This window comes from Lytechinus variegatus, chromosome 11, assembly GCF_018143015.1.
Source record: "Lytechinus variegatus isolate NC3 chromosome 11, Lvar_3.0, whole genome shotgun sequence".
Classification (NCBI taxonomy): domain Eukaryota; kingdom Metazoa; phylum Echinodermata; class Echinoidea; order Temnopleuroida; family Toxopneustidae; genus Lytechinus; species Lytechinus variegatus.
The window spans coordinates 7,805,474-7,833,197 of NC_054750.1; the positions used below are offsets into that span (position 1 = coordinate 7,805,474).

The 27,724-nt window shown below is 37.3% G+C and overlaps 2 protein-coding genes across 4 annotated transcripts; one reads left to right on the plus strand and one right to left on the minus strand.

The window, feature by feature from the left end:
* Positions 1 to 3,418: 3,418 nt before the first annotated feature.
* Positions 3,419 to 18,287, minus strand: LOC121423958 (plasminogen activator inhibitor 1 RNA-binding protein-like). Of its 3 annotated transcripts, none has more exons than XM_041619508.1 (6): positions 17,797 to 18,286; positions 13,090 to 13,462; positions 12,005 to 12,076; positions 10,441 to 10,530; positions 8,957 to 9,182; positions 3,419 to 7,861 (listed from the first exon to the last, which is right to left on the minus strand). In XM_041619508.1, exons 1-6 carry the CDS (start codon positions 18,002 to 18,004, stop codon positions 7,574 to 7,576), a joined length of 1,257 nt encoding a protein of 418 aa, XP_041475442.1. In that variant the 5' UTR covers positions 18,005 to 18,286; the 3' UTR covers positions 3,419 to 7,573. The 3 variants fall into 3 exon arrangements, with proteins under 3 accessions (XP_041475442.1, XP_041475441.1, XP_041475443.1); XM_041619507.1 differs by having other exon boundaries at positions 12,005 to 12,079; XM_041619509.1 differs by lacking the exon at positions 12,005 to 12,076 and having other exon boundaries at positions 17,797 to 18,287.
* Positions 18,288 to 19,048: 761 nt separating this feature from the next.
* Positions 19,049 to 26,752, plus strand: LOC121424223 (zinc finger protein 367-like). The gene is made up of 4 exons (XM_041619831.1): positions 19,049 to 19,491; positions 21,600 to 21,719; positions 22,573 to 22,717; positions 23,910 to 26,752. The coding sequence occupies exons 1-4, from the start codon at positions 19,119 to 19,121 to the stop codon at positions 24,202 to 24,204; spliced, it is 933 nt and encodes a 310-aa protein (XP_041475765.1). The 5' UTR covers positions 19,049 to 19,118; the 3' UTR covers positions 24,205 to 26,752.
* The last annotated feature ends 972 nt before the right edge of the window (positions 26,753 to 27,724 follow it).

Sequence of the window (27,724 nt, forward strand, 5' to 3'; positions counted from 1 at the left end):
AAATGAGCTCGATTTACGATTGATTGATTTATTTATTCAATAATTCATTGATCTATCTATCTATCCATTTATTTATTTATTTATTTATTTGTTTATTTATTTATTTCATTGGGACGGGGGTTAAAATGAGAAACAGGGGGTACGTGAAGTTATTAGACGAATATATTACCTGTCTTTCTTTTTCATTTCCCTTCTCCATCTTGGCAGAATTAGTTTAATTAAATTCGTTTTTTTTTCTCTCCACAACGTGAAACAGTGTTCAATTCGACATTGTTTTACTGAAAAAAAATGTTTGTATTAAACTGTTTGGTATTCTTCTTTTCTGAACCCTTTTTAACCATTGAAAATTTGAAGGGGCGGTCTTCAGTACCGCGGTGTCCCAGATTTTGGACGAGGCAGAGCCTTTTTCACACACCGTCCGTCCACATGACACTGATTTTTCCATATGTCGTTACAAAAGACCCTTCTTTATAATTACAACTGCTACAAAAGAATCGTCATCATCGTTGTGATCATCATGATTATTATCTTCACCGATCCCATCAATGCATCAATATGATCATAGCAACCGTCACCAACATCACCACTATTCATTAGTCTGCAGGTACAGACCCTGATTGCAACTTTGATCAACAAGTGTGCCTCCACGCAAAGACTAACACATACAAAACTTGCTGTTCCAACCCTATCTGCCATTTTCCTTATCTCGCCATCATCATGCATCACAACCACCACCACCACCACCATCATAATCACCACCACCACTATCATAATCACCACCACCATCATCATCACCACCACTATCATAATCACCACCACCATCACCACCACTATCATAATCATCACCACCACCACCACCATCACCACCATCACCACCACCAACACCATTATCGTCTGATCGTCATCATCACCACATTCATTACCACCATCATCCTCACCATCACCACCACCGTCATCATCATCATCATCATCACCATCATCATCATCATCATCATCATCATCATACCATCACCGCCATCATTGCTGCCAACACCACCATATAACCACCTGTGGCATTACAGCTAGCAAGTTTTGAGGGCGCACGGGGAAAATATTCTAAAATGTTGTGAACAGGTCTTGTGGGCAGTCATTCAAACCCTTTTTGAATGAAACTATTTTTGTGATAGATTTGGACAATATTGCACCCCTTCTTTAATTATTCATTCTTTTTTTTTTAGGTTATTGGTCATAACTTTTTTTTTGAAGGTTGGGGGGCTTGGGGCAGTGTCCCCAGCCCCTCACTAAATGCTGATGAATCACAACAATCATCAATAGTGTAGGTTTCACGGTACACCATGTATCTTTCTTGGGCAAGTGTTGGTCCCGAAAAGGACCGCCCAATCTCATGTACCTTTCTTGGGCAGTGTTGGTCCTGAAAAGGACGCCCAATCTCATGTACCTTTCTTGGGCAGTGTTGGTCCTGAAAAGGACGCCCAATCTCATGTACCTTTCTTGGGCAGTGTTGGTCCTGAAAAGGACCGCCCAATCTCATGTACCTTTCTTGGGTCAGTGTTGGTCCCGAAAAGGACCACCCAAGAGATTGGGTGGTTAATTTTCAGAACCAACACTTGCCCAAGAAAGAAACATGGTGTACCGTGAAACCTACTACACTATTCTTCTTCTTTGCCATGGAAACCTTCAGAAGCTACAGCAATCATCAAAATCGTTCACTACCACATCTTTCAAAATCATCACTATCATTCTGCTTGTAACCCATCGTCATCAGCATTACCACCATACATTGTTATCACTGCGATCATCATCTTCACCATCATCATTGCGATGATTGCCAACTATCACCATAAACATTTCGACATCATTCCTATCATCACCACCACCACGAACACCATCCCGACTGTCACTATCACCATCATCTCTTACACCCCAATCATCATCAGTATCACCACCACATCAACGTTTTCACAATTAACATTGTCAAACTAACCATCATCTCCTTAATAATCATTTTTCTTATTCATTTCACTCTTTTTGATTGCTCGTGATTGACAACACAGAACTCTAAAAAGAATTCCTTAAAATCTGAAAACTATTTTGAAATGTTTTAGTTTTATTTTTTTCATCTCATCTTGTAAATACTTTTTTTTCCTTTCTCTCATAAAAGTCATAAGATGTTGGGATTTTCATTTCAACACAATAAAAGGATTATGTAACAAGGGATATATTACATAGTGAGTGTGCTGTAGTTTGGTACAAGACCAGCGCTACTGAAGAAAAACATAAGGACAGTCAATTCAAACACAGGTAGCAGCCAATCTCTATTGTGCTGGAGCACTGTAACAATCATCATCAAGAACCTATCATTGCCAGTCTATTGATACCTCTCATCAGCTCCTTCGAACATTTTCTTGGGGGAGATGGTATCGGACACGAGTACCAACAAATTTCACTGATATTGCTTTTCTACATTTGCTTACTAAAATGTCCACTGATCACCCAGCTAAACATGACATCTAGTAAAGCAGGATGCGGCGGGCAAAAGCAAAGACAGCTCACCAGACTTACTAGAGAAATCTAGTGTATCAATTGAGAGTTACCTTACACGAGTGTAAGTACATGAAGTTTGCACCTTGTACATTTCTATGTTCTCAATTTTCAGCAGAGGCAATACCTTGAGAGTTCTAAGCATGAAGAATTTTTGCATTGCCTGATTGCATAGCAATTGTGGAAGCAGGGAAAGAATGTCCCTGAAGACTGTTGTCTGTAGAAATGCTACATACATATATCTAGTTACTGATGGTCACACCATCGAAATAGACTCCAAACTGACGGATGAATGATGTGCAATTCAACATAGATATGATAGGTCTGGAGTCAGTTTCGTTTGTGCGACTAGCAAGAGACTGAAAATTCACTTGAAAGTTATAGTGCTTTGGCTCAGTACCACAACAAATAATTTCTTTGCAATTGAGAATGACTTGAAAATTATGTATAATCGTGTCATCTTCTATCCAAATTTCGGAGGTTATGGGAGTGTAGACTACCATTTAATTACAGGGATGTGAATATATAAACAGATGGAAAATCTCATGCAGAGAAACTGGAAGCTAGATAATAGTTAATTTGCATCATATAAATGGCATTTCATGGAAAAGATTTCAGCGATTTTTACAGACTATTTGACTTGCAGCCAATCACATCCAAGGATTTGCAGTAGCTTTCAACAACTGTCAGTGAAAATCATTATCTGTTCCATGAAATGCTTTCCAGGTTGGTTGGCACTTGGGTGAAGGAGTCAGAAGGACATAGGGAGGTGTGATTAAGTCACATGACCATGTGGCTGGTTTCACAAACCAGCCCTACACAAAGACTAGTCTCGGCCCCATCCAATGGTGAATAATAATTTTTTTTTTGGAAATACAATCCCAAAGTGATCGTTAATACCAAATATGCAACATGTCTGAGCAATCCAAATATTACTTGCGACACCCTTTTTCGCAACTGCTCAATGAGTCATTTTGGTATCGTAGGGAATGCAGTGACAGAGACCGAATTTGATGCAACACGGCCTTAGGGTTCGTGGACACGTCATAGAAAACAGGTGTTTACATGGGATGCAACAGAAGACTTGGAACAACTAAATAAATCCTGCTCCCATATCCTTCTGACAGTCACTCATGCCACCTTGTCTAGGTGATTTAGAGTCTTCCTTGTACTAAACGGGGAAAGGATAGTTATGAGATTTATCGATGAAAAGAATACAAAGAACTCATAAAAAAGGGAAAATATCAAGAATATAAAAAAGCTTGGCTACTAACAAATTCAAATGGCAAAGATTAACACTTTGCAAGAATCATTAATTTAAACAGATTCCAGAGCTGCCAACCTTTAAAAGACAAAGTAAAAAGTAGTAACCTAGAAGCTCAAAAGTCATCATTCTGAGATAAAAGGTATATAACTAATACCTGCCAAGCGGTATTATAAATTTCTTAGAAGTAAATGCCAAGTTTTGCCAACCCTACAGGACGGTTGTCAGGAATACTTATCCAGAGTATTACATAACTTTTGTGAAGCACTAGCTTGCCTAGTCAGGCAAGTACATTTCACTGTGCAATGTATTACTACGCGAGTATTAAATGTGTATACCTTTTCTACCTCAAAAGCGTGATGGTGTAATTTGACATGAAAATCGTATAAATTATGACTTTTTTAAATAGCTGGCAGCTCTGAGATTCACACTCACACATATAAATTCATAAACATGACGGGAACAGATGTGGTAGCCGAAGCAGTAAATACCTTCTTGGGGGCCTTTTCATAAAGGTGCTCGTTAGTTACTCACTGCTTACCAATGACTGGCGATTCTTTCTTGTGCGTAATGATATACGCTTAATCATAACTAGCATGTACTTAGCTCCCAAGAAAGGATCACCAGTCATTTCTAACTTACAAACAGCTTCATGAAATACACACAGGGTCAATAATATAATAATGGTTGGAATATGAGGTCACCTAATAATCATTTATCAACATGAAATAAATCAAACCTTGCTTTATCATATTGCAATAATACTCTTGTATGACAATGATAACAAATCTATCAGACACGAGGTGCAGATGTGCATTATAGGGGATGATAGCTCTTTTGGTAAAGTAGAGGGTTTACAAAACACAAATTGCCAAGTTCATGTTTTCGTTGTGGTCGTCTTATAGTGTATTAAACTCCTGTTTCCTAAGCACCAGCTTCTTGTGATAAACCATGTACTGGTCAAACCTTTCCCATTAACTTCTCAAAAATAGCAATACAGGTGAGCCAACACTATGTTTTAAGATGATATTTTTTGCATGTGCAAGTGGAAGATATCCACAAATGGATACAGATCGAAAAGTACATGTAAAATATCTAAGCTTGCACAATTTTCTTGACCAAGTTCATGAAAAAATGCTGTTGGAAACTGCAATCAACGTTAACAAAATTGTATCAACTTGGCTTCTGATTCCCTTTTAAATGAAAAATATATTCTTCTAACATGGAATATGAACAATGTCACAAAAAGGAGCATTAAACACACTTTGCAACAAAGGTATAGATGGAATTCATTTCATATTAAAAAGAAATAAACATATGAAGTCATTAATCATTACTACCACCATAACTAGGAGTAAGCAGAAGAAAAGTATGCAGCCTTGAGATAGGAGACTTCGGAGGGCATGGCAAAAGATTGCAATCAATAATTTTACTTCCCCTATAATTGGGTTGCAAACTTGCACCCAAGCAGTAACCTGCCATTTGCAAAAGAATATGTGGCATTAATCGCATGACATTTGCAATCAAGTGCAAGTGTATTTTGAACATATTGTCTCCCAATCATCTGACAAATATGAGAACAAATGGAATAGATCAACTGCCCCAAGCAAGCTAATTAAAATAATTTGTCATTTAATGATGTAAAAATGTACATGGATGATACTAGAAATGACATGCAAAATGAAACTTAATCATCTATGACAACCCCATCATTTCTCCCTTAAATCAATGGTCAAACATTTAACTCTGTACAAACTTTATCTTCAGAGAAAATGTACATAAAAGTTTTCTCCTCGGATAATTGGCATTATACATAATTCATATATTCCCCTTGGGTACTTGAACAAAAATTTATTCAAGTTATACGAACAAGGCATATAGCAGCAATTCAACGCAGACCATAATTGTTTTCATTGGAATACTTATAGTTCATCTTTCATATCATGCCTTACATCCATCGGCAAGTCTATCATCCAACATCAATGTCAATAAGACTACAAAAGCTATTAGAAATTTCTTAGTACTTCTTTAATAAACAATTCTCACAGATTTTTTTTTTCAAATGTCTTTTAAATGCTTACTTTCAGCATCAAATACAAATTGTATACATATTTTTCTCCATTATGAAAATTGAATTATTTTGTTTTCAAGCTTCTCCTTCAAGGAGTTATCAATAAGATGCATTGAGCAGCCAAGGCACCCCGTCTTCTATTTCTTGATCTGTGATTTTTCTGCATCAAATATTTACCTTCTGTAATTATCCACTTTCTATTCATTCAAGCATACACTGCCATGCTGTCAAGAGGTTATAGTTCCCTTCAAACAAGAACCTGAAGTTGCTGAACTTGGGGTAGAGGTACGTTCCTAACGCTTTCTCAGTAAATGTGTTAGCAATCACAAACCAAACCTTCCAATATATTAAAGAGTATTATCATTATCTTGAACATTCCCTTCTGTGGCCATCCAAATTTTCTTCTTCCCTTTCCTCACTTGCAGAAAATAATAGAGTTGCATTGCAGATTGACTGGTAACATTAATTCCTTTATACAGTGCACTATCTTCCTGCCAAAAACAAGCGATGACCCCTTCTTACACTGAGGTTGTGATTGATACAATCGATCTCAATTAGCTATTGAAATCCATCGATGTTTGTATAGCAAATGTATAAAACTTCCCTCTGGACACAACAATAAATGCATAAGTATATAGACAAAGAACTGACATGTTAGTAGTTGTTGGTAGTGCTAGTTCTTGGTTTGCTATGGTTGTGATTAATTGGATCAAACGCAACTCTTTATGAGATGGTGTCCTGAGTCCCGAAACACAAAAGTTAGCGATTGATCGTACGCTTGATTTTCACGATGGATTGTACATTGTAGTCAATGGAATCAATCGTAGAAAAATGTTCTACGATCATTGCTAAGTTTTGTGTTACGGGCTCCTGGTCTGACAGACAAAGAAATAATACTATTATTATAATGCAGAATTCATGGTACATCATTACGATTCAAGTTCACACATGTAAGGATAATGGCATACCGAACGCAGTGCCATGACAATATTCCCTTGCCAATGATGTGTCTTACAGCCACTGAGTGGACACGCACATTAAATTAGAAAATTGTGAAAACATCTTTCTTCAGATGCAAGCATTGTGCATTATGAACTCCACACAAAAGCTCTTTTAAACAATTATATTCTCCGATTCATGTCGTTTTCACCTTCCAACCTAAAATGGGGAATCTTTACCCGCGTGATTCTGTCCAATAATAATACATTCTCCTAAACATTAACATGGCACACATTGCAACTGTATGGTGCTTCAAATCTCATCTTGGTACATAGCTACTCACAACAGATCAGTTGGAAGAAGACAATAATTCAAAAAGACCGATGATGAATAAAAAAGATAATATACATTACTTTTTTAAATCTGTAATGTTCAACAGAAATGTTCTCTTTTGATGGTAAAAAAATGTAATTACAAGCTCCATCTCGAGCTACATCACAAAAGAAATAAGGGCTATCATATTGCCATGGGGTAGATAGGAGTCAGCTGGGTCAAAATAAGGAACCTACAACTGTTCATTGCCTTTATACCCCACATGTAGTATAACGCAACCTCACAGAGCGTGATCTCCAAAAAAAACAACACCTGTGTTTAACTGCAGGTGAAAAATATTTATACGAAAGGGAATAAATTACACAGCACATTATTCTCTCTTCACTTCTTGTGTTGTTACCAACCGTGCATTTCTTGCACCCTCTTTACTTCGAAAGGGAGGGGAATTCCTCCTCGTTGTCGACGGCGATGGCCGACTCGTCGCGGTATCTTCCACCGCGTCCGCCACGGCCTCCACGTGACATGCGGTCTCCGCCACGTCCGCGACCACCACCACGGTCTCCGCCGCGTTCTCCACCCCGTCCACCCGCTCCGCGCCCACCTCTCCTTGCGCCGCGGCCTCGCCCACCTGGGGTTTGGTCAGAGAAGGTGATGTTGATCAGTCCGGAGGCATCCTGCTTGGTATGGTGATCCTTTTGGTAGATATATTCATGCTGGAGACAAAGAACAAGGGTGTCAAGTATAAGGATTTTGAGAGAAAAAATTCCTCCCTGCTATCAAGACTAGGTACATGTACTGTGCATCGAGCTCTGATGGGCACATGGATCATTATTTTCCAATACAAGATTCCTTGACAAGCACCAGAAATGCCTCTAATAACGATGGCTTTTAATGGCCAAGAATGTACTTCTGTCTCGTTACAGGGATACCTTTGTATTGCTCCAGACACTGTCAGGCCAAGGAAAACTAGAATACTAAAATGATGGGTGAAATATACAAAGTGGTACATGTCTGTTGGTACGGAAAATACATATTCTACTCTGAGTAACGGACAACACCCGTTACAAGGGGAACATCTAGCACTAGTCATTAATATTCAACTTGTTTCACCAGGGCACCCGAATTGGAAAAACGATGATTGCATTTGAAGTATTCCATTGTTTCAGATTGCTTTCTGAACTAATCAAAATATAAATGATCACAATCTTGAATACACACCACAAAATTGTAACTTATATAATATGGTGTATTTCATGCCAATGGAAAATCTAAGAAGAATTTATCTCTTTTCCTATTTTCCTAGCCCTGACTTGGAAGAAAAGAAAAAAAAGTCAGTTAATTGATCAAAGGCAGGGAACTGGTGGTATGGAGCATTTGTGCTACTTCAACAACAAAAAAAAGGTCCCTAACTCTCCATTTAAATTTATTAACGATGAACCAATTACTGAACAAAACTGTTTAATTGGTGGAATTCATGGTCACCATCACATCCCTATCAATATGAAAAGAGAAATTGTAGTATCCTTTTTTTTCTGCAACAATTAACAGCTCAGGGTTGGCGATTTCCAAAGAAATTGAGGTATTTCCTGTTTCAGGTGGGAAATATCCCGAAAAATTTGTAAAAGCTGGGAAGTAATTAAGATGTACAAGAAAATGGCAGAATATGCTTGGAAAAGGGCAATACCTGAAAATATTTAAGTATAGTGATAGAGAGGTAATTTACCACCAGTAACTCCCACTCTAGCCAACCCCACTCCAGCAACTTGTAGAGATCCTCATGCATGACATAAAATGAAAAATGGGGGTACCTTTTCGCTGTCATCCTTGGTCGTTTCCTTCTTGAGAACGTAGGTCTGTTTCCATTGCGAGTTATCTTCACCCTCGCCAGCTCGCCGTAAATTGAATTCGGTTTTGACACGTTCCTTGGAGACCATAGCCTTGTATTCATCCAGGGTCATCTCGTCCTTTTCCGGTTCCTTTTCCTCTCCATCCTCCGGCGCACCTTCGTTCTCTTCGCCTTCCTTGGGAGTAGTCCTAGAACGGGCAATAAAAACGAGTGTAACAACGGGACCAGGGAATGCTCCATGAAGCTCAATTCAAATTTATGCTTGACTATATCAACGACTTGATCGCATTCTGGCCCTAAATGAGATGTCCCATAATTTATTTGATTTTAACAATGTTATTTCCTACAAAATCTGATCAATTAACCCTATCTAGGCCGGGGTATTTTGGGAGTTCATATGGCCGGCACTGAAAATTGGCACACAGGTTGTCTGGGACATAACAATTGTATAGTAATTTATTTTATGCAAATTGCTATTGAGTGATTATGCTATTTTATGCATAATTAGTATGCAAAATCATACTTTTCACTTTAACTCCCTAAATAAAGCTTCAAATGTTCTAATTTTTTGGTTTAGAAACTCTTTGTGGTGTTCTAAGCAAGTGTACATGAAAAAAATTGCAATATCAGATAAATTTCTTATGTGTTATATTGTTTTTTTGCAATTTCTTATGTATTTCTGTTTTTTGGACCTTTTATTTTTCATTGTTTTTTCAATGAAATTTGTTGGGGACTCTTCTGAGATCATAAACAGCATAAAACAAATACATTTGGACAAGCAAAAATAAAAATAATCATCCATTTATGATTTTTGGTTAAAAACACAATTTGCATTGACTTTGTACACGAAATCACGTTTTTGAGCAATTTTTGGTCTGACATGCACTTACATAATGTTGCGTGATTCCGGAACCGCGTACCCAGGTGACGTAAAACTGGTCTCAAAAGTTGCGCAAGACTTAAAAGTAAAAAGTCAGCAAGCAGCGTGGTCAAAAAATTTCGCGCGGCGAAAATATTGAGCGAATTGCTGAGGGGGATGCCCCCCCCTGGATAGGGTTAAAAAAATGAAACAATGTTAGCTGCTTGTTGACGAGAATTTTATCTACAGCCACCAACAAGTATCAAGACAGTGATATTTGTTAACAGTCGTTTGTTTGTTAAAAATCCTATCTAATACTAAGTAAATCAAACTAGTAAAAGCAAACATTGACAAGACACAATAATGACCCCCCCCATTTGTTTTACTTTCTTTTCACTCCAGTAGTTTTAACTAGCTTATATTTTAGAGTAAACAAGTAAATTAATAAATAAAAAGGAAACCAATGCAGAATCTGCCCTTTTACATACAAAAAGTATTTTTTACAATATGGCCGTAAAATATGGCAAAAGTAATGACTACATTTGTCTGAAAAGTGGTAGGTCCCCCATTGGGACAGTTGTTCTTACGTTGGGGCATTTTCCGATTGTTCACCGTCAGCAGGTTGGTTCCATTCTTGTGTAGTGCCTTCCTCGCTTGCGTTCGAAGTATTCAGATCCCTACAAGAAAATTTACAAAAGGAATGAATGGTTATAATAGAAAATAATACCAATACACTATCTAAATCTTGTTCTGGAGTAGATCTCGTTACATTTACTACTCAACGGTAACAATAAAAAAGCCCCAACCCCCTCCGTTTGGAATTCAAAATTCATGCAAATGAAATATACCAAAATTGCAATTCAACAATATTTTAAAAGGGGTTAGCAGCAGTTAGGCCAGGGTTACACATCCCCCTCTCAAATCTCACTCTTCAAGACAAAGTTTATAAAGAGCACTTGGTTTGTAGTTAGTTACAGTAGTTCATTCATGACTTCAAATCTGCCCCCTCCCCCTTCCTGCAATGTAGTTTGTATTGTGAAATTTGCTACTTATCATGAGGGTCATTCAATCCTAGGCAGAAAAGGGAGTGTTGTGAAAGTCATAACAAGTGGAATGCCTCTGGCCGTCTCACCTGCATCACGCGATTCAACATAGCAGCAGTGCTGACTTTGAAAACTACTATAACTCGCACAAGATGTTCAGTGATACTTGGTTACTCTTATTTCCACTTTTTTTTTAACTAGACCAATACACTTACAGAGATAGGATGGTAATTCAACAAATACCCCCAATGTGGCCAAAAAATCATTGCCTCACATGACCTTTGACCATGATCATGTGACCTGAAACTGTAATTCAACAGATACCACCATTATGGCCAAAGTTCATTGACCTTTGACCTTGGTCATGTGACCTAAAATGCGCACAGGATGTTCAGTGATACTTGATTACTCTTATGTCCAAGTTTTATGAACTAGACCAACATACTTTCAAAGTTATGATGGTAATTCAACAAATACACCCAATTTGGCCAAAGTTCATTGACCCTAAATGACCTTTGACCTTGATAATGTGACCTGAAACTTGCACAGGATGTTCAGTGATACTTGATTACTATTATGTCCAAGTTTCATGAATCAGATCCAAAAACTTTTAAAGTTTTGATTGTAATTCAACAGATACCCCCCAAATCGGCCAAAGTTTATTGACCCTAAATGACCTTTGACCTTGGTCATGTGACGTGAAACTCATGCAGGATGTTTGGTGACACTTGATTAACCTTATGTCCGAAATTAATGAACTAGGTCCATATATTTTCTAAGTTATGATGACATTTCAAAAACTTAACCTCGGATTAAGATTTGATGGTGATTCCCCCAACATGGTCTAAGTTCATTGACCCTAAATGACCTTCGACCTTGGTCATGTGACATGAAACTCTACTGGATGTCAGTAATACTTGATTAACCTTATGGCCAAGTTTCATGAACTAGGTCCATATACTTTCTAAGTTATGTTATGATGTCATTTCAAAAACTTAACCTTAGGTTAAGATTTGATGTTGACGCCGCCGCCGTCGGAAAAGCGGCGCCTTGTCTCACTCTGCTAAGCAGGTGAGACAAAAAGGGAAGCAAGAAAGGCAGGACTTACTTGACATCGTCCTTGATATTTCCCCAGTTGTGGGAGCCACTTCCTTCCCTCTTGTCCTGGCCTTTGAACGAGCTGCTGGGAGACCAAGACACGAACCAATTGGATGCAGGCGTACATTAGGAGGGTATGTTACACCAGGGCGGGATGGGCCATTGGCAGGTTTAACAAACCACAGGGTGGAATAGGAAAAAGATATCATGCATGCACAGGGGATAACATGAAGCAAATAGAGGGGAGGGAGGGGAGGAAAGAGCAATAAAAATATAATAAACAAATAAGCAAATAAAACAAGGGCGAGGGACAGACTAGTAAAATGAAATTTTTTTTCACCTGTAATAATGACATGTACTAAGCAACAAGTTGGAACAATTAAATACATGTAGGATACAAGAAGATTGCAACAAAAAAAAGGCAGATATCACAGATTATACAAAAAACAATCAGAAAAAAATCTGCTATTACTAAGCTAATTCTAATGCAGCTGTCATATTTCCCTAACGGCAGCCATACGGCGAGACGTAAACAGCAGTTTTATTTATTTTTATTCAATTCACCTATATGTAGCTGATCCAAAAAATGTAAAAACTGCCATTTTTTTTTGTGTAGGGGAAATGTGACTGCGCCATTAGTAATTCAAAGGAATGGTAACATTTACAGAGTACATGTACATATAGATCGAAAGTGATAGCTGTTACATGAATAAAATGATTCTTTAATTACAATATAAATTGATCTTTGACCAACTGATACCAAGTAACAAACTTATGGCCATTACATGTACATGTAGGTTCGATTTCAAGTGAGTGCATGTACTGAATATTTAGGCGAACATGAGGGGGGGGGGGGTGGCAATATGCAATGTACTAGTGCAACGTTCTTTGTGAAATGTAGCTGACAGAAACAGAATGAAAATCATTGTTATAATCGATAATTTCACCACATATCCCATCCATAAACCTGATAAAATATACTTCCCTAAAAAGCTACCAGTTGGCTAATTTGAATAATTGAATTAGCGATAGGTTGGGCAATGATGCATGCCATTCCTGTAATTCCCTTTACAAGTTCCTATAAGGCAAACATACCTCTTGTCCGATCCGCTATGCCTATCAAACTCTCTCTTCCGATAATCAGATGATCCTCCTCGTCCACCGAATCCTCCACGTCCACCACGAGGGCCTCCTCTTCCCCTACCCCTGCCTCTGTACGGTCTGTCACCTTGGTAGTCTCCACGTGGGGGTCTATCCCCTTGGAAATCACGGGGTGGCCTATCCCCACCGCTACTCCTGTACTCTGAAGGTGCCTGGTTCTCCTGGTTTTCTAGGTGGCTGTCTTGCCCCTCTGACCTTCTGTTGTTGTTGTTTCTCCTGTAGTTGGGTCTGTCCTGGTTGCCTCCACGACCCCCTCTTCCACCTCTCCTTCCAGTGTCCGGGCGATCACTCCTTTCAGGCCTAGTGTCTTCATGGAAGAACAACAAAACCAAATCTTGTATGTATATGGACAGTGATTTTCCGTTTCAGAAAATCTTACATTCTGTTTCAGCATGTCTGAAAACAGAAATTCCATTTCCCCATAGACTTTGTGTACATGAAAAAGTGACAATTCCGTTGAAAATCAATACGCAATGAGTAGCGATGTCAAAATGCTCACGCTGGTCAAACTTTGTATCTGCCACCGTACTAACAATGTTTTAAAATCGATAAGATTCAAGTACAAAACTATTCAAAGAAACATAAAAACATCCTCACCTTTCACATTATTTTGTGGTTAAATGAGATTTTATCTCTGCATTGGGGACTTTTTGGACATGTTTTGAGCAGAAGACTTTCGCCTATCCACCAATTTGGGTTTGAGGAATATCTCGATGTGATATTATGATCGAATGCAGAGGGCAGCAACACACAGCCGCGTTTCTGTCTTTATGCGGACGCGAGTGTAAACTAATTTTGATACAATTGAGTGGAGGGACTCCAGTGCAGTCACGATGTGTAGATGGTCATGATTGTTGTAGCAAAGTGAGATCGTATTTTTTTTTTACCAGTTGATATTCATATTTCATTGAGGATTTGGGAGTAATTTCTGTTGCTATTCTGTTCATTTTTAGAAAAATGGACTGTGATTTTCCGTTTGAAAAGCCACTTTCAGTTTCATAAGGCAGATTCTGTGAATTTTGTCTGTTTTCTGCAATCGTGGAAATCACTGTCCCTACTTGTAAAGGAGGCATATTGGCTTGAACTGGACAACCCTGTCTTGATGAATAAATATAAACAAATAGCTGCCCCTCAAAAAATACCCAGTTATGCCTGTGCAAGCTAGTTGGAGAGGGGGGGGGGGGATTTTGTGGGATCTATGGGCGCCAATGCAGTTTTGCACCTACCTACTTCAAGACTTTCCACACCAGTAATTGTTCGCAAATGTTACAGCAAGTCCCTCAATCACGTTTCAACTAAGGTCAATGTACCCACTGCTTTTCAGAATATCGCCATTGGCTCTATTTCAGTTGGATCTTGATGTCATTGTTGAATTCTCATTCAGACATCTCTTTGCTTGGCTTTGCCATAGGGCCTAATTAGTTTTACTGTAAACTGAAATCAGTGACCAAAAGGATCTGCCTGCGGCAGCCCACCCATTTGTTTGCATAATTTTGGTGGCTAACTTCAGTCCATATCAAAACAGCAAATCGAACTCCAAGCAAAGCAATGTCTAGACTGATAAATCTGCTACATGTATTTCGTCTGAGTTTATCAACATTTTCTGATTTTTTTTTTAAAATAGTGAATTTTGATGACAAACAGATCGGGAAGAGCCAGGTTTTTCTTCAATCACCATCAGCTACAGCTGAGCATAAGGACGTGCCAGCCGATTGGCTATCACATTCGTACATGTGCACTCAGCTGTAGCAGTGCTGATCAAGCGAACGAAGAAGAACCTGGATGATCCTGATCTGTTTGTCATCAAATTCAAGATTTTTCGGAGAGGTGGTAAGCTGATCGTATTTGTTATCTTAATATTTCTTCCTTTTCCCCCGTCAAAAAGCAAAATTAACGAGTTATTGAGGAGGGTGCAAAAGCACACCCTTTCTCCAGTCGCTGCAGTAATAAGCGGCCGTTATTTGCTCCACCATTACGAACGAGCCCGATGGCCATCATCAGTCTATTGACGGAGGGGATGCCGCGGAGCAAGACAGTCTCAGCGGAGCATATCCTTGACAGAAATAGACCTATTTATCGGTCTAAGCAATGTCTGGCTGTGTGAGAATTTGCACGATGACATCGAGATCGATACAGCCATTCCTGATTGCGATGTTTGGAAAAGCGGAGGGTAGACTAGGTCTAGTCTTGATCTTTACTGACCATGAAGTGATTGAGACTTGCTATATTATTTTTGAACAATTACTGATGGGGATAATCTCTTGAATTCAGCCAGTGCGAAATTGCATTAGTGCTAGACCAAAAGCTTCAATCTCCATTATATTGGTTGTTCAGCTGAACTCTGTTGGCTTCACTCACCAATTACAGAGACCGAAGTTCTCATTCGATCTGTACAGGGACTCAATGGCCATATAGTATGTGCGTATGTAGAGTACTATTTTCCGATAAACCAGGGAAGTGAGAGTTGCGCAACAGATGAACTTCTGAAGTCACTGTTTTTTGTTTTTTTTTTTTGTGAAATTTTTTATATTAAAAAAAAAGTTTTTTATCCTGTTTTGGTGCATTTTAGGCCAAAACAGAATAATAATATTCATTTTGGTCCAGTTATTTTTACATATTTTTAATGAAATAAAGACAAAAATTGATGAGCCCCGTCAGGGGGATTTTGTATTGTTAACGCCTATGTAACGGTCTTAACCCCCCAATGGCGCTGCACGATCGCGAGCGGAGCTGTCCGTGTACGAGGAGAAATACATGTAAAAAAAAACTCCTTGAAACAAACGGCTGCCAACAGTAGTCCTGCCTGGGCCAGGCCCAGGCAATAGAGGCGCATGGCCAATATGGGAGACTGTCTCCCATGAGAGAAATTACCATAAGTAACAGACTATAAACAGCACCCCCAACTTTGGACCGGAAAAAAAAAAAAATGCTTACATTTACATGCATATTTGAGGTACGAAAAAAAAAAAAAAAACTAAGTTAAAGATTTCAAAGTATCCAAAGAGATTACTGGTATGCAGAAATCTGCTATTCTTGATCAATTCATCTACAAATGATTGCAAGAAAGGAAGGTCCCGACCATTGGCCATCTCACTCACCTCACAGTCACAGTGTACACACACACAGCACTGGCGTTCTTGTACATTGCAAACGATACGGTACCAGTGCATCTTATCAAATTATGATCCGTGTCTTTCCCGGCGTAGGAGGAAGAAACATTAACATTTCTTGCATCACAACTAGGGACAGTGATTTTCCGTTTCAAAAAATTGCCTTTTCCGTTTCAGAAAATCGTAAATTCCGTTTCAGCATATCAGAAAACGGAAATTCCGTTTCCCCATAGACTTTTTAGTATACACGGAAAATTGGCAATTCCGTTTACCATTCAGTAGCAGTATATCACTCGCAACGGTCAAAATTTGCATCTGCTACTGTACCAACAACACAGTAGAATTCGCTCTTATAGGATCTATGCGGGTACACAAAATATTTTTACAAACATATTTGACATAAATACATCCTTACCTTTCACAAAAAAAAAGCTGGCGAGAAACGGGTCTCTGGAGGGGAGGGGTTAAAATGAATAGCGCCAGCTTAAGTCGCACTATAATAACCACAATACAACACAAGCTCTCAGCTACTCAACTCTCGCTCAGCTGTGACAAAATATTACCAAGTACGCTTGGCGTCTCTTTGAAATTAGCCAGGGAATTTCGCTGCTTTGAATCGAAAATAAAGTCGAAATTAGTGTCATGAAGGTGGGTGCATTTGTTATGGACAATATATTAAGATCATAATAATCAATTCCCGTTACCCGCGGCTCATACCCCTAAAGACTAAACTACATTGCCCTGGGCGTTACGCCCGGCCACTCAATGTGTGGTGGACTGGCAGACTTGCATGTTCGGAAGTGGTTACGACGCGTCGGGCTGGCTCAGACCCGTCACGTAGGATAAACCGCACTCCCGACTTTTGCTTCTATCCCGCCGAGAAAAAGGTGCGGTTAGACTGTTACTTACAGTATCTCCAATATGAGAGACTTTCGTAAAGAATTTGGGTATCCAATTTCAGAGTCTCCACTCCAGTTTGGGAGACCAATTTCCTTTGTTTACATTTGCTTTCAAAGGATTACCTTGGCGACAAATAAAAATGTGATAAGCAGATTCCTCATGAAAAATTACCCCTTTTCAAATTCAATGACAATGTCTACTTTCAAAATTCACTGTCTAGGCCCCTACTTTTGTTTTGATGATAGGGATTTTTGTTGTCATCCACACACAAAACAAATGGGCTTCTGACCTCAATGAGACAAAATTTGGGGTGGAAATAATTACGCTTTTGTTGGTGTTGTTTCTTTTACTCTTTGCAAAGCAAGTCTCTAATAATTATCTCCCATATTGGCCGTGGGCCTCTACTAAAGAGTAAACGCAATGACTGAATCACGTGCGGCATGAATATGAAAAGCATGCCGGGTTAGGGTGGTGGTGCACGGAGCGTGGAGAAAATTTATTTCAGGCCCCACGAACATTTTGCAAGACGTTTGAATACCTAAATATTGAATGGGGGAGATGAGAAAATACTACCTTAGACACATCATATATCATACATTTCATTTCCAAGAAAAAAAGGGAGCTTTTATACCTTCTTTCCTCGATTTTTGCTCAGGTTCTGGGGCCTTTTTGGCTGGTTCTGCTTTCTTCGCAGGCTTTGGCTGTTTGGGTTTGCTGCTTTTCTCCTTCTTCTCCTTCATTCGTTGTTCCTTTTCAGCAAAAATATCCTGTGGATCGGACACAGTATCCATGTCCAAAAGGAAACGGTTACTTACTCCTATAGTGTAAGTAACATCCATTGTGATAAAATCCTTCGTTCTATGAAGGATTAGAAAGATATTTAACGCTATAAAATGCGTTCTCTCAATGAATCCCCCGTCATTAAAAATGGCGTTACGACTGTACACAAAGTGAATGGGAAGCACGCGCGGAAAAATAGCTATGCAATGTTTACATCGAACGAGAGCGAGGGATCGGCATGTATGCTAAGCTGATGGGGCAGGCATGCTGCGCTGGAAGGATCTGTACTTCAATCCTGCGCTAGATTACGTACGTCGCGTCGTGAACATGGCCTATGGTACGAGTTTGTAGCATGTAGTGGTATAGTTCTCGAGGAAAAAAATCGCGCGCTCTCGCTCTCTTGGACAAATATATTTAAAAGGGGTTCAAAAGCATTTATCTGATCCAGATCTCTTCTGAAAATAATAAGTTATAAACCTGAGGTGAATGAAAATCCTTAATTATGTGTAAAAAAATCATACATTAAATATACATTTCCAAAATATAAATAATTCGTTTCTAGCGACCATTAAATATACTTTATACCCCCCTATAATTTTAGATTCGCCCGGTTTTTATGAAAATCGAGAATCATATTCAAGCGAGACTGCAAGAAAAATGTCCTGCAAATTTATTAATTTATACTTTTTATTATCTTTGTCTAAGATAAGGTCATAAAATATATATTACACAATAATCAAGGTAAATAATCCAGACAAACACAAATGTTGCTTGTACTTTGTAGTACCGAAACAGCTGATAATACCAATTACCAAATATGGAAGTTCATGTTTTGTCACGATCTTACTTTATAAGGGATCGACTTAAAAAGCTGACAAAAATATGCTGTTTTACACCATGAGGTGAACGAAAAAATACATAATTGTTTTATTGTATGAAAAATGAGTGAATATTTCAATTCTTTCAATGTAAAATAAAAAGAAAAGGGAGAGCAAACAAGTTCTCTCTTTGCAAACAAAATTGATTTGATAGTTTGAGGCTATCCTTTAAAGAGCCCGCTTGAAAAAACTCCCAGAACACCTTGCACCGGAGCAATTTGTAGCGCCAAATTTGAGATCGGTTTGTTGTTAACGCGCGAGATTAAGAAGAGAACGAGACACCAGACAGCTGAAAATGACTAACGTTTTGAAGAATTCGCCGCATAAGATCATGCCTAACACTGAAATTCGATCACCAGTTCGACCACCAAAATTATCGTTGACGCCTTTAAGTCCTGTGAGTCCTGGAATCTGCTACTTTTATCCCTGGAAATGGTCGGAGAGTGCAGGTAACGTCGAGCTCAGCCCATCTGCCAGCAGCAGTTCTTGCGGGGGCTCGCCTCCCGTCGAACGAGGGTCAAGTAGGGGGAGACCGAGGGCAGAGACAGTGGCAGAGTTGCAGAAGGCAGGGAGCAGTGAAATCCGTCGAGATGTTATTCAGTGTATTATTTGCGATCGGATCTTTCCCCGAGAAAAGTCATTAACAGCACACCTTCGAACACATACAGGTAATTAATTGGAAAAAAGTGTCAAAGAATCATGATTTAATTGGAAAAAAGTGTCAAAGAATCATGATCATAATCATGATAATTCATAAAATGATATGGCTCGCTTTGGCCCGGGGCTTGAAAGTTGAAGTTTGGTTTGGCTAAAAAATTTTGGACATTAGAATTCAGATTCAGATGTCATCAGTTATCACTTTCTTAGTCAGTCATTTATTATTTACAGTTGAGTTAGAGAATAACATAGTGTAGGCCTAGGTTATGCTCAGAGTCAGAATTTTGATTTTTGAGTAAGATCATGTCATGTATTTTGTTTGTGAAAACTGCTGAGCTGACCTTACAAGTTACATTAATAAAAGTCAACCTTTTTTTCCCTTTGTTTATGTTGTTGAAGTTGACTGTTTTGTCCCTTTCTCATTTTTCTTGTACCTTTGTTGTTTTTCATTCTTTTTTTAAAATTTCGAACATGTTCTGATTTTCACATCTACCTATTTGAATCCATTTTATAGCTTTCTATGTTTTTTTTTTTTACAATCTTTCATTTGCCTCTGTCTCAATGCCCTGCTCGGGGAGGGGGATACAATGTATTTCTAGAACATTAATTACTGATTTTATATCTTAAAAATAACATACTTTTCATTTTATTATATGGGAAATCTCCAACAAAATGCTGATTTGAACAAATACATCTTAAAACTCAGACAAGCATAATAAAACTGAAATTTTATCAAAATCGGATGTACAAAATTTATGACATTTTCAATTTTATAGATGGGAAAACGATGGAATCGCTCACTCACATTTTTTGGTGTATTTTTTTCTATGAGAGAATATTCATTTAAATACTAGACATTTCTATTCTTATTTCTTATTATCGGAAACAAAGTTTGATTCATCCCTGAACATTGCTGTACCTACCATGATTTGGCAATCTCAATAAACCTTCAAAATAATGTGCAAAAAATAAAATACTGTATGATGCAAATAATAAAACAAAATAGAAAAATAATAGTCATATTTCCCCTACATGTATGTGTACACATTTTCTGTTTCCTTTTTTCCTCTTTTCTAATTTCTTAAATACCAAATATATTGCCTATTCCTTATTTTAGGCCTATACTTGTCCATAAAACATTATTTCCCTTTATTCTATTCCCATTTTATACCTATCTCCTTAATTCTCTTCCTTCCTCCTACTTTTGGTCACAGTATGGTATTTATAAGAAATGAAAGCCACAATTAGCAAGAGATGATGAGACTTAATGGACCTCTTATCACCATTATCTTTCCCCATCAGAAAGTCCGCTGATTGAGCGCTATGAGACTTTTCAGAATACCCAAAATGCATCCCTGCCAAATAAGGAAAGAGGCACTTAAGTGACTTTTCAAAATACCAAAATGCTAATTGAGCTTTCAGAATACCGCCCGTGAATGCTAGACAAAGCCTGGGAGACTACATGTATAACACACTCGAATCTTGGCTTAACAGAAAACAAGAACAGAAAAAAAACAACACACAAACAAAATCGGACATAGAGGTCTAGAGGCTATCATATTGAAATAAAAACTATAAATTAATAAATAAGAAAAGAAACCATGGCAGGGTGCTACATAACTTTTTAGAAGCACTTGCCCGACAGAGCAAGTAAATTTTTAAATAGTTGGAATATACTTGCCCAAAATTCTATTTCGCTTGCCCGAAAAAAATCCTTGAAAACAAAGTTTTACCTCTTCAAAACAAAACATTGCGGTTTTATTCATAAACCATCAACTTTTTTTTCTCTCTCTTTTAAAATTGACTGATGTACCTTGTTCTTGCATTTCTTTTTCCAAAGTGATTTTATCTTGCCCGCCATGACCAAATTTAGGGTCGACAGATCATATCGACCCTAATTTTGGTAATTCTACTGTGAGAATTTTGCTTGCCCAATTTGGGCAAGTAGTTTTGGTCTTTACTTCAAAACACTTGCCCAACTTTTACTTGCCCTGGGCAATCGGGCAAGTGCTTATGTAGCACCCTGCCATGGTAAGCTTTGACCAGAACAAATTTTTTTTTTTTTTCATTGGAACTTATTATTTATACACAATCTTTGTTTTTATCTTTTGTCAAACAGGAGAACGTCCATATAAGTGTGACTATCCAAACTGCAACCGAGCTTTTGTTCAGAGCGGTCAGTTGAAGACCCATCAGAGATTACATACAGGAGAGAAACCATTCGCTTGCTCAGTTCCAGGTTAGTCTTGCTTGGCCAAGTGGGTGTTCGTTAAAGCTGTTCGTAAGTCAAGAACAACTTTAAGAACGACTGGTGATCCTTTCTTGTGGTAAATAGTATAAACCAAAATGTTCATTGGCGATGGTTTAGTGCATAAGAAAGGTTTACCAGTCGTTCTTAAAGTTGCTCTTATTTTACGAACGGCTTTATAAAACACCCCCAGTATTGCCACAGAGAAAAGTTAGAATTAGCCAAGAGCACCTGAAAATATGTAGTTAAAAGAAAAACAAAAAATTCTCAATCCATGTTTGATCCATTCAGGTGTCTTGAATTCCTTGACAAGAAAAAAAAGGAGGTCCTCACCAGCAGGATTGATTCAAATTCCAAATTATACTGAATCTAACTCTTTCAGATTGGTTTTGGTTATATTCCAGTTTGTAACATCTTCAAAATGGGGATTTGTATTAGACTTGAGCAAGTAAATAAGATTTGTAAATTAATAATGATGGAAAAATAGAATATTATTCCATCAACTAATGTATTTTTTGTGCTTCTACTTATTTCTCCACAATTTAAAAGATATCTCTACCAGTATACTAGTTTCTAACATCGGCATATAAGAGGTTTTGATGTATACACATGTGTATTGTAATTCAAATGAATTTTTAAAAGGGATGAATTTACATTGCATAAGTACCAAAATTTGTTTATGAAAAACTAATTGGTGCAGTACATGTATGCCTAAAAGTGAAAGTTTCAGACAAAATGTAATTCACTTTAAAAAGCAAATAATTGAGGTTTAGCATACCCAATATTAAGGTTCCTGGACATAATTGCCAAGTGTCTTTAAATATTTTTATTTTCATTTTGCCAGGTTGTGAATCCAGATTCACGCATGCAAACAGACATTGTCCGGAGCATCCGTATGCCGGCCTTCGTCGAGAGACTACACAAGTACAGGTGGATGAAGTCATCAGGACCGATGAGAACAGTGAAGAAGTTGCCGAATGGTTACAGAAGTAAGTTTGAGAAAAGAACTTTAATGTCTCTTAAAAGCTGTTGCTCAGAGTCACTCCATTAAAACACTTTCATTGGCAACAGTAGCCATGTGGGTTATCTGTTTATCTGAAATGATTAGCAAAAAAAAAAGTTTTAATTTTTAAAGAAAATATTATGTAACAAACCTTGGTCAAATTGTATCTGTTGACTCCTTCCCACCACACAGCAATTCTGAAGTAATATGAACACTTGAAGTAAATATGAAGTCATTCTATTAAACAGGGGCATAGGCCTACACTTTATACTTCCCCTGGACAAATTAAGAAACAAGATTAGATATTTGTTGCCATTCAAATCTCTTTGATTTGTGCTATGACATTGGATCATTTTCTTCAGAAAGACTACCGGTAGTCTTTCCCTGAGGACACTTTAGATTTAAGGCCTGAATGGGAGAAATAAGTAGTTGCGCTCCATGAAAGTAGATCCTGAGATATCATTTCTGCAAGCAGAGTGGTTTTCCACTAATAGAAAATAAACAGGTACCCACACCTAACATCAACACTATTGGTCATTCATTTGTTTCAGAGAACCCACCAAAATATTATACCTTCAGAATTTAAACAGTCTTTAGCTATCAGAATTGTAATTTCACATCCTATTGCTCCACATTCTGGTGAATTTAAAATATATATATTTTTTTACTTTAGTACTATATGACCTGTTTTTTGCTTTCATTCTTTCCAAATTACCTTTATTATGGATCCCTATGAAATTCATGCGGGTCATTTTGTTATATATAGGGTGTGTATTTATAGCCATTCTGGGTGCTATTTTTTGTTCTGGTTTTGAAAGTGTAAGATATTAATTTTGTAGCGAGACTTCTGTAGCATCCACCTGTATAAAAGAACCACCACTTTATTCTGAATGAATACTAGATGAAATTGAGTTACCAATTAAACATGTATCATTGATACCGATAGCTCATAGAGACTGTTTCATTGTCTACAAAGGTAACCTTGATGTAAAATGGGAGTATTTCATGAAGCAATATAAGCTACTGAAAGTCCTCGAAACTGATTGGTTGAAAGCATATTAGTCTGAAAAATAAATGACAATAAACTTTCATGAAATGCTTCACAAAGTCTTTATGTATCTTGCATTCATGTATTTTATTGTAAAAAAACATTTTGAATCTTTTTGTTTTTTCTATAGGTATCAAAAGAGACAAGTAGAAGCCACTCTTTACAGTTCATCAAGCCCACTCATGAGAACACCCACATCCAGACGACCCAGGGATACAAACACTCGTAAGAGGCTCAGGACCGAGAGCATGGAATCTAGTGACGCGGGCGAGGAGACGACACCAAAGCGTGGACGGAGACCGATGGTGAGGCAGCTTATACGAGAACAACAACAAGAGCAAAAGGACAAATTATTAGGGGCTATGGCCCTTATTGAGCTCGCACAAAATACATTCGGAAACTTGCAGTCGATCTCTGAAAACTAGACTTGAGAATGAATTCTAGCTCAAAAAGGAACATTTGATGTGATATTTTTATATTCTGGCTGTGACATGTGGTTTTACAGCCTTTGAGGAGATGTCTGCATGGAAGTTTTCAAGTAGATGATGTTGAGACCAAACTCCTTCCCATCAAAACAAACAAATTTTCATTTTAAAGACTGAGCATGACCAAGATGAAGACTTCATTGTAACATGTTTTTACAAGTGGGCACAGTTAATTTCTTTTACTTTTTACTTTGTCATATTTATGAATCATATTACAGACGTTTGTTATTTCCATTGTAATCATGCATAAATATAAATTTTCAAATACATAGGAATTATGGCTCTGAGAAAGTGTAAAGGGAGAGTTTCTGTTTTTTCTTGCCTTCAAAATTCCCCTTTTTACCGACAATATTCCTGAGGTAATTTTTCCAAAAAAGAAAAAAAATCCCTTTTCTTTGGTACTCACTCTGAATGCCAGTGTGGGGGAAGGGGTTGGGAAGGGGATGTCATCTGGAGATTAGTTCTCCAGTGCATTGTTGGATGAGAATCATATCTGGGGGATTTACTATGATCAGAACCAAATCTTTCACTAACAGAGTATGTTTGCTGTGCATATTTTCATTAAAAAAAACCCCAAAACAAACATGGTTGGGATAGAACAGGATATTTTCTGCATTTTCTCTTTATTTATTAAAATTGTATTTTAATATAGTGGATAGATGATTGCATGTTAAGGGTACAGTATGTTAGTTTATCTCGTGGATATAACTAATGTGCTCATATAAAGCAAGGTTTTCAATATTTATCACTGCTTTTGATGTTTGAGAATATCTTGATGGTGCATGCGTAGATGGTGTACATACATGAATATGTATTCAGGCTTTTGTTTGATGAACTGATGAATTTGTAATTCTCTTCACTGATGTCAGAGATATAACAATATTTTATTGAAATCTGTTGAATGTTAGCATCTAAAACACTTAGTTTCTCTGTATCATTCAGATTAGGCATGGGTCATATAATTGAAGTACTCTTACAGCCTAAAAAGCTGTATTATTCTTATATTTCAATGCTTCTCAAAAGTTAAAAATATACTCATTTTTAATTTCAAACTTCAATGCCTTTTTTTATGGATCGTGATTTTTGCATTAGTTGGGTAGTACATTGACGAGCTGCATATTAATTATTTTTTAATTTAAAAGAACTAGGTCAATTAATTTAGGGGAGTGAGGTCGTGTAGGGGCACGTAGGTCAAAATGGATGCTGTACAGCCAAATGTACTTGTGGAATATGGAAGAAGGATGTATGTTCTAATTTTCAAGGTCTTATATTGTTTTTTAAAGCATCAAATAGTATATTTTATTGTAATTGTGTACTTGGTGTTTGTAGGTCGTGATGTTTGTTTTGTCTACATGTTTTTTTACTGAGTGTAACTCTGTAAATATTTATTTAATGTATGTCTTTACATTGCCAGGTCAAAAGCAAGGGATTCCTGAAGGACCATTTTATTTCTATTCTTAAAAAAAACTTTCATCGCTTATTTGTAACAAATTTTTTCAGAAATCAGTCATTTGTAGTTCAAACAAGCTCACTCCAGTTTTCATAGAACATCATTTTTAAACCTGTAATTTGAACATAGACATTCATGTCAATTCTGAAATGTAAGTGGAACATTAGAAACATCTAAATAATAATAATTGGCATTTATATAGCGCTTTATCAATCTACGACTGTTCAAAGCACTTAGCAATTATTACCTAGTCACTGGATTCATTGTTAGGCTGCTATGTGATAGCTTGTTTATTTTTGTCAGTTAATGTTTTTAAATAAGAATCAGGGTTGGGAAAGAGTTTAAAGAATTCAGTTTTGAAAATGGATCAAATGCAAAATAAAATAATATATATTTTCTTTTACAGAAACAACCTATCTGAGTGTTTCTATATTCAAATTTTACAAATCATTTGGGTGCATTTAAAGATGGATGATTTAAGTTGGGCATTTAATTTTTCCCTAGCTCCAACACCCTCAAAAGATCTAAATTACATTTATGTTAGCTAAAATCCCAGTGAGAATGATTCATCACAGGACAACTTAATATCAAAGTGTTGCTGTGTCGATGTAAACATATGCACCACTCCAAACATCAAAACAAATACCTATGCCATTTACCACTTTTATTTTTTTTTTGGGGGGGAGAGAGTTGAGGAATGTGTCTTGATGTTTTTTTATAACAAAATGACTGCGTGTATATACTGCATTTACTTTTATATGCCAGGCCAGGGACCCATTTCAAAGAGACTTGCAGGTATGGTAACTTATATGGTAACTACCATGGTAATGTGGCTCAGTAGTCAATCACAATCAAGGTTTCCATGGTAGATATAATAATGACAAAGTTACAATAGTTGCAAGAATTTATGAAATGGGCCCTTGGTATATTCTGCCTGTCTTGTATCCATTATGCGTGGGACTGTGTAAATAGTAACATAAATGTACATACATTGAATGTATGATATAGAGAATAAAATATGGATTTATATAAAACTGATTTGATCTGTAAAGTTTTCATTGTTGTGATGTAATAATGTAATAGTGCAGTTGATGTTTTTAAAGAAAACTATGTGCTTTGGTCCAATCTCTCTGGACCAAAGAAATCTACCACTTAACTTAAAGGGGAATTCAGTCTTGGTACTAAAAGTGTGAAAACAGAAATAAAAGTAAGAGTAACAAAAGTTTGAAAAAAAAAAAATGGAGTACTGTGACTGCAAATCTCAAATTTGCAGATGTGGTAAGTGGATTGTGACAAGTAGTAAGATCTGGATCTAGGTTAATTGCTGATAATATTCAATAAAGTGGAAATTAGATTAACTGGCGAGTTGAGAATTTCTCAATGAGAATTAGACTTAGGGGGTGTACCGTGTTGCTTGTTTTAAGAAGCAGATTTTATCAATCAAATGTAAGTCCACAATTAAAAAACTTACGACTGATTTAGATATAAAAACTCGACTTGCAATTAATCACATGTTTCTTGCAACGACCCATATGTCTGCTTTGGACCAAAACTAGACCAAATTGATTGGGGTGTTTTTTTAGAGCTAGGGAGCAATTCATGAATAATTTTTTTTCCAGTGATTTTTCACTAATTTTGACCAATTGGTTCTCAGCCAATCAGATGCAAGAATTTCCAGTAGCTTATATAACATCAGTGAATATCAATAACAAATCTTCATGTATTGCTCCCCTGGTCATTTGAAATAAACCTGGGCCCCATCTTACAAAGAGTTACGATTGATCCAATCAAATGTAACTCTATGGAAATACATCAGTGTAATTTTTTCTACAGGATATTTGCAAAATGTCCTTTGTAAACAAAGGAGAACACCCCAAATTGTCAAGAAATCAATGAATTTATGGATATGCACTCATATCTAGAATTTAAAAAAAAAAAAACATGCATTATGTATGTTGACCTTGCTGGCTTGCCATAGTTGCGATTGATCGGATCAATCCCAAATCTTGG

Excerpts from the sequence above, each read along its gene's own strand:
- LOC121423958 (XM_041619507.1), bottom strand. The coding sequence starts at position 18,004 with ATGGATGTTACTTACACTATAGGAGTAAGTAACCGTTTCCTTTTGGAC. Across the intron at positions 9,183-10,440 it reads CAATCGGAAAATGCCCCAAC|GACTACTCCCAAGGAAGGCG; the intron begins GTAAGAACAACT and ends TGCCCGTTCTAG. Across the intron at positions 7,862-8,956 it reads CCAAGGATGACAGCGAAAAG|CATGAATATATCTACCAAAA; the intron begins GTACCCCCATTT and ends CTTTGTCTCCAG.
- LOC121424223 (XM_041619831.1), top strand. The coding sequence starts at position 19,119 with ATGACTAACGTTTTGAAGAATTCGCCGCATAAGATCATGCCTAACACT. Across the intron at positions 19,492-21,599 it reads ACACCTTCGAACACATACAG|GAGAACGTCCATATAAGTGT; the intron begins GTAATTAATTGG and ends TTTGTCAAACAG. Across the intron at positions 22,718-23,909 it reads GTTGCCGAATGGTTACAGAA|GTATCAAAAGAGACAAGTAG; the intron begins GTAAGTTTGAGA and ends TTTTTTCTATAG.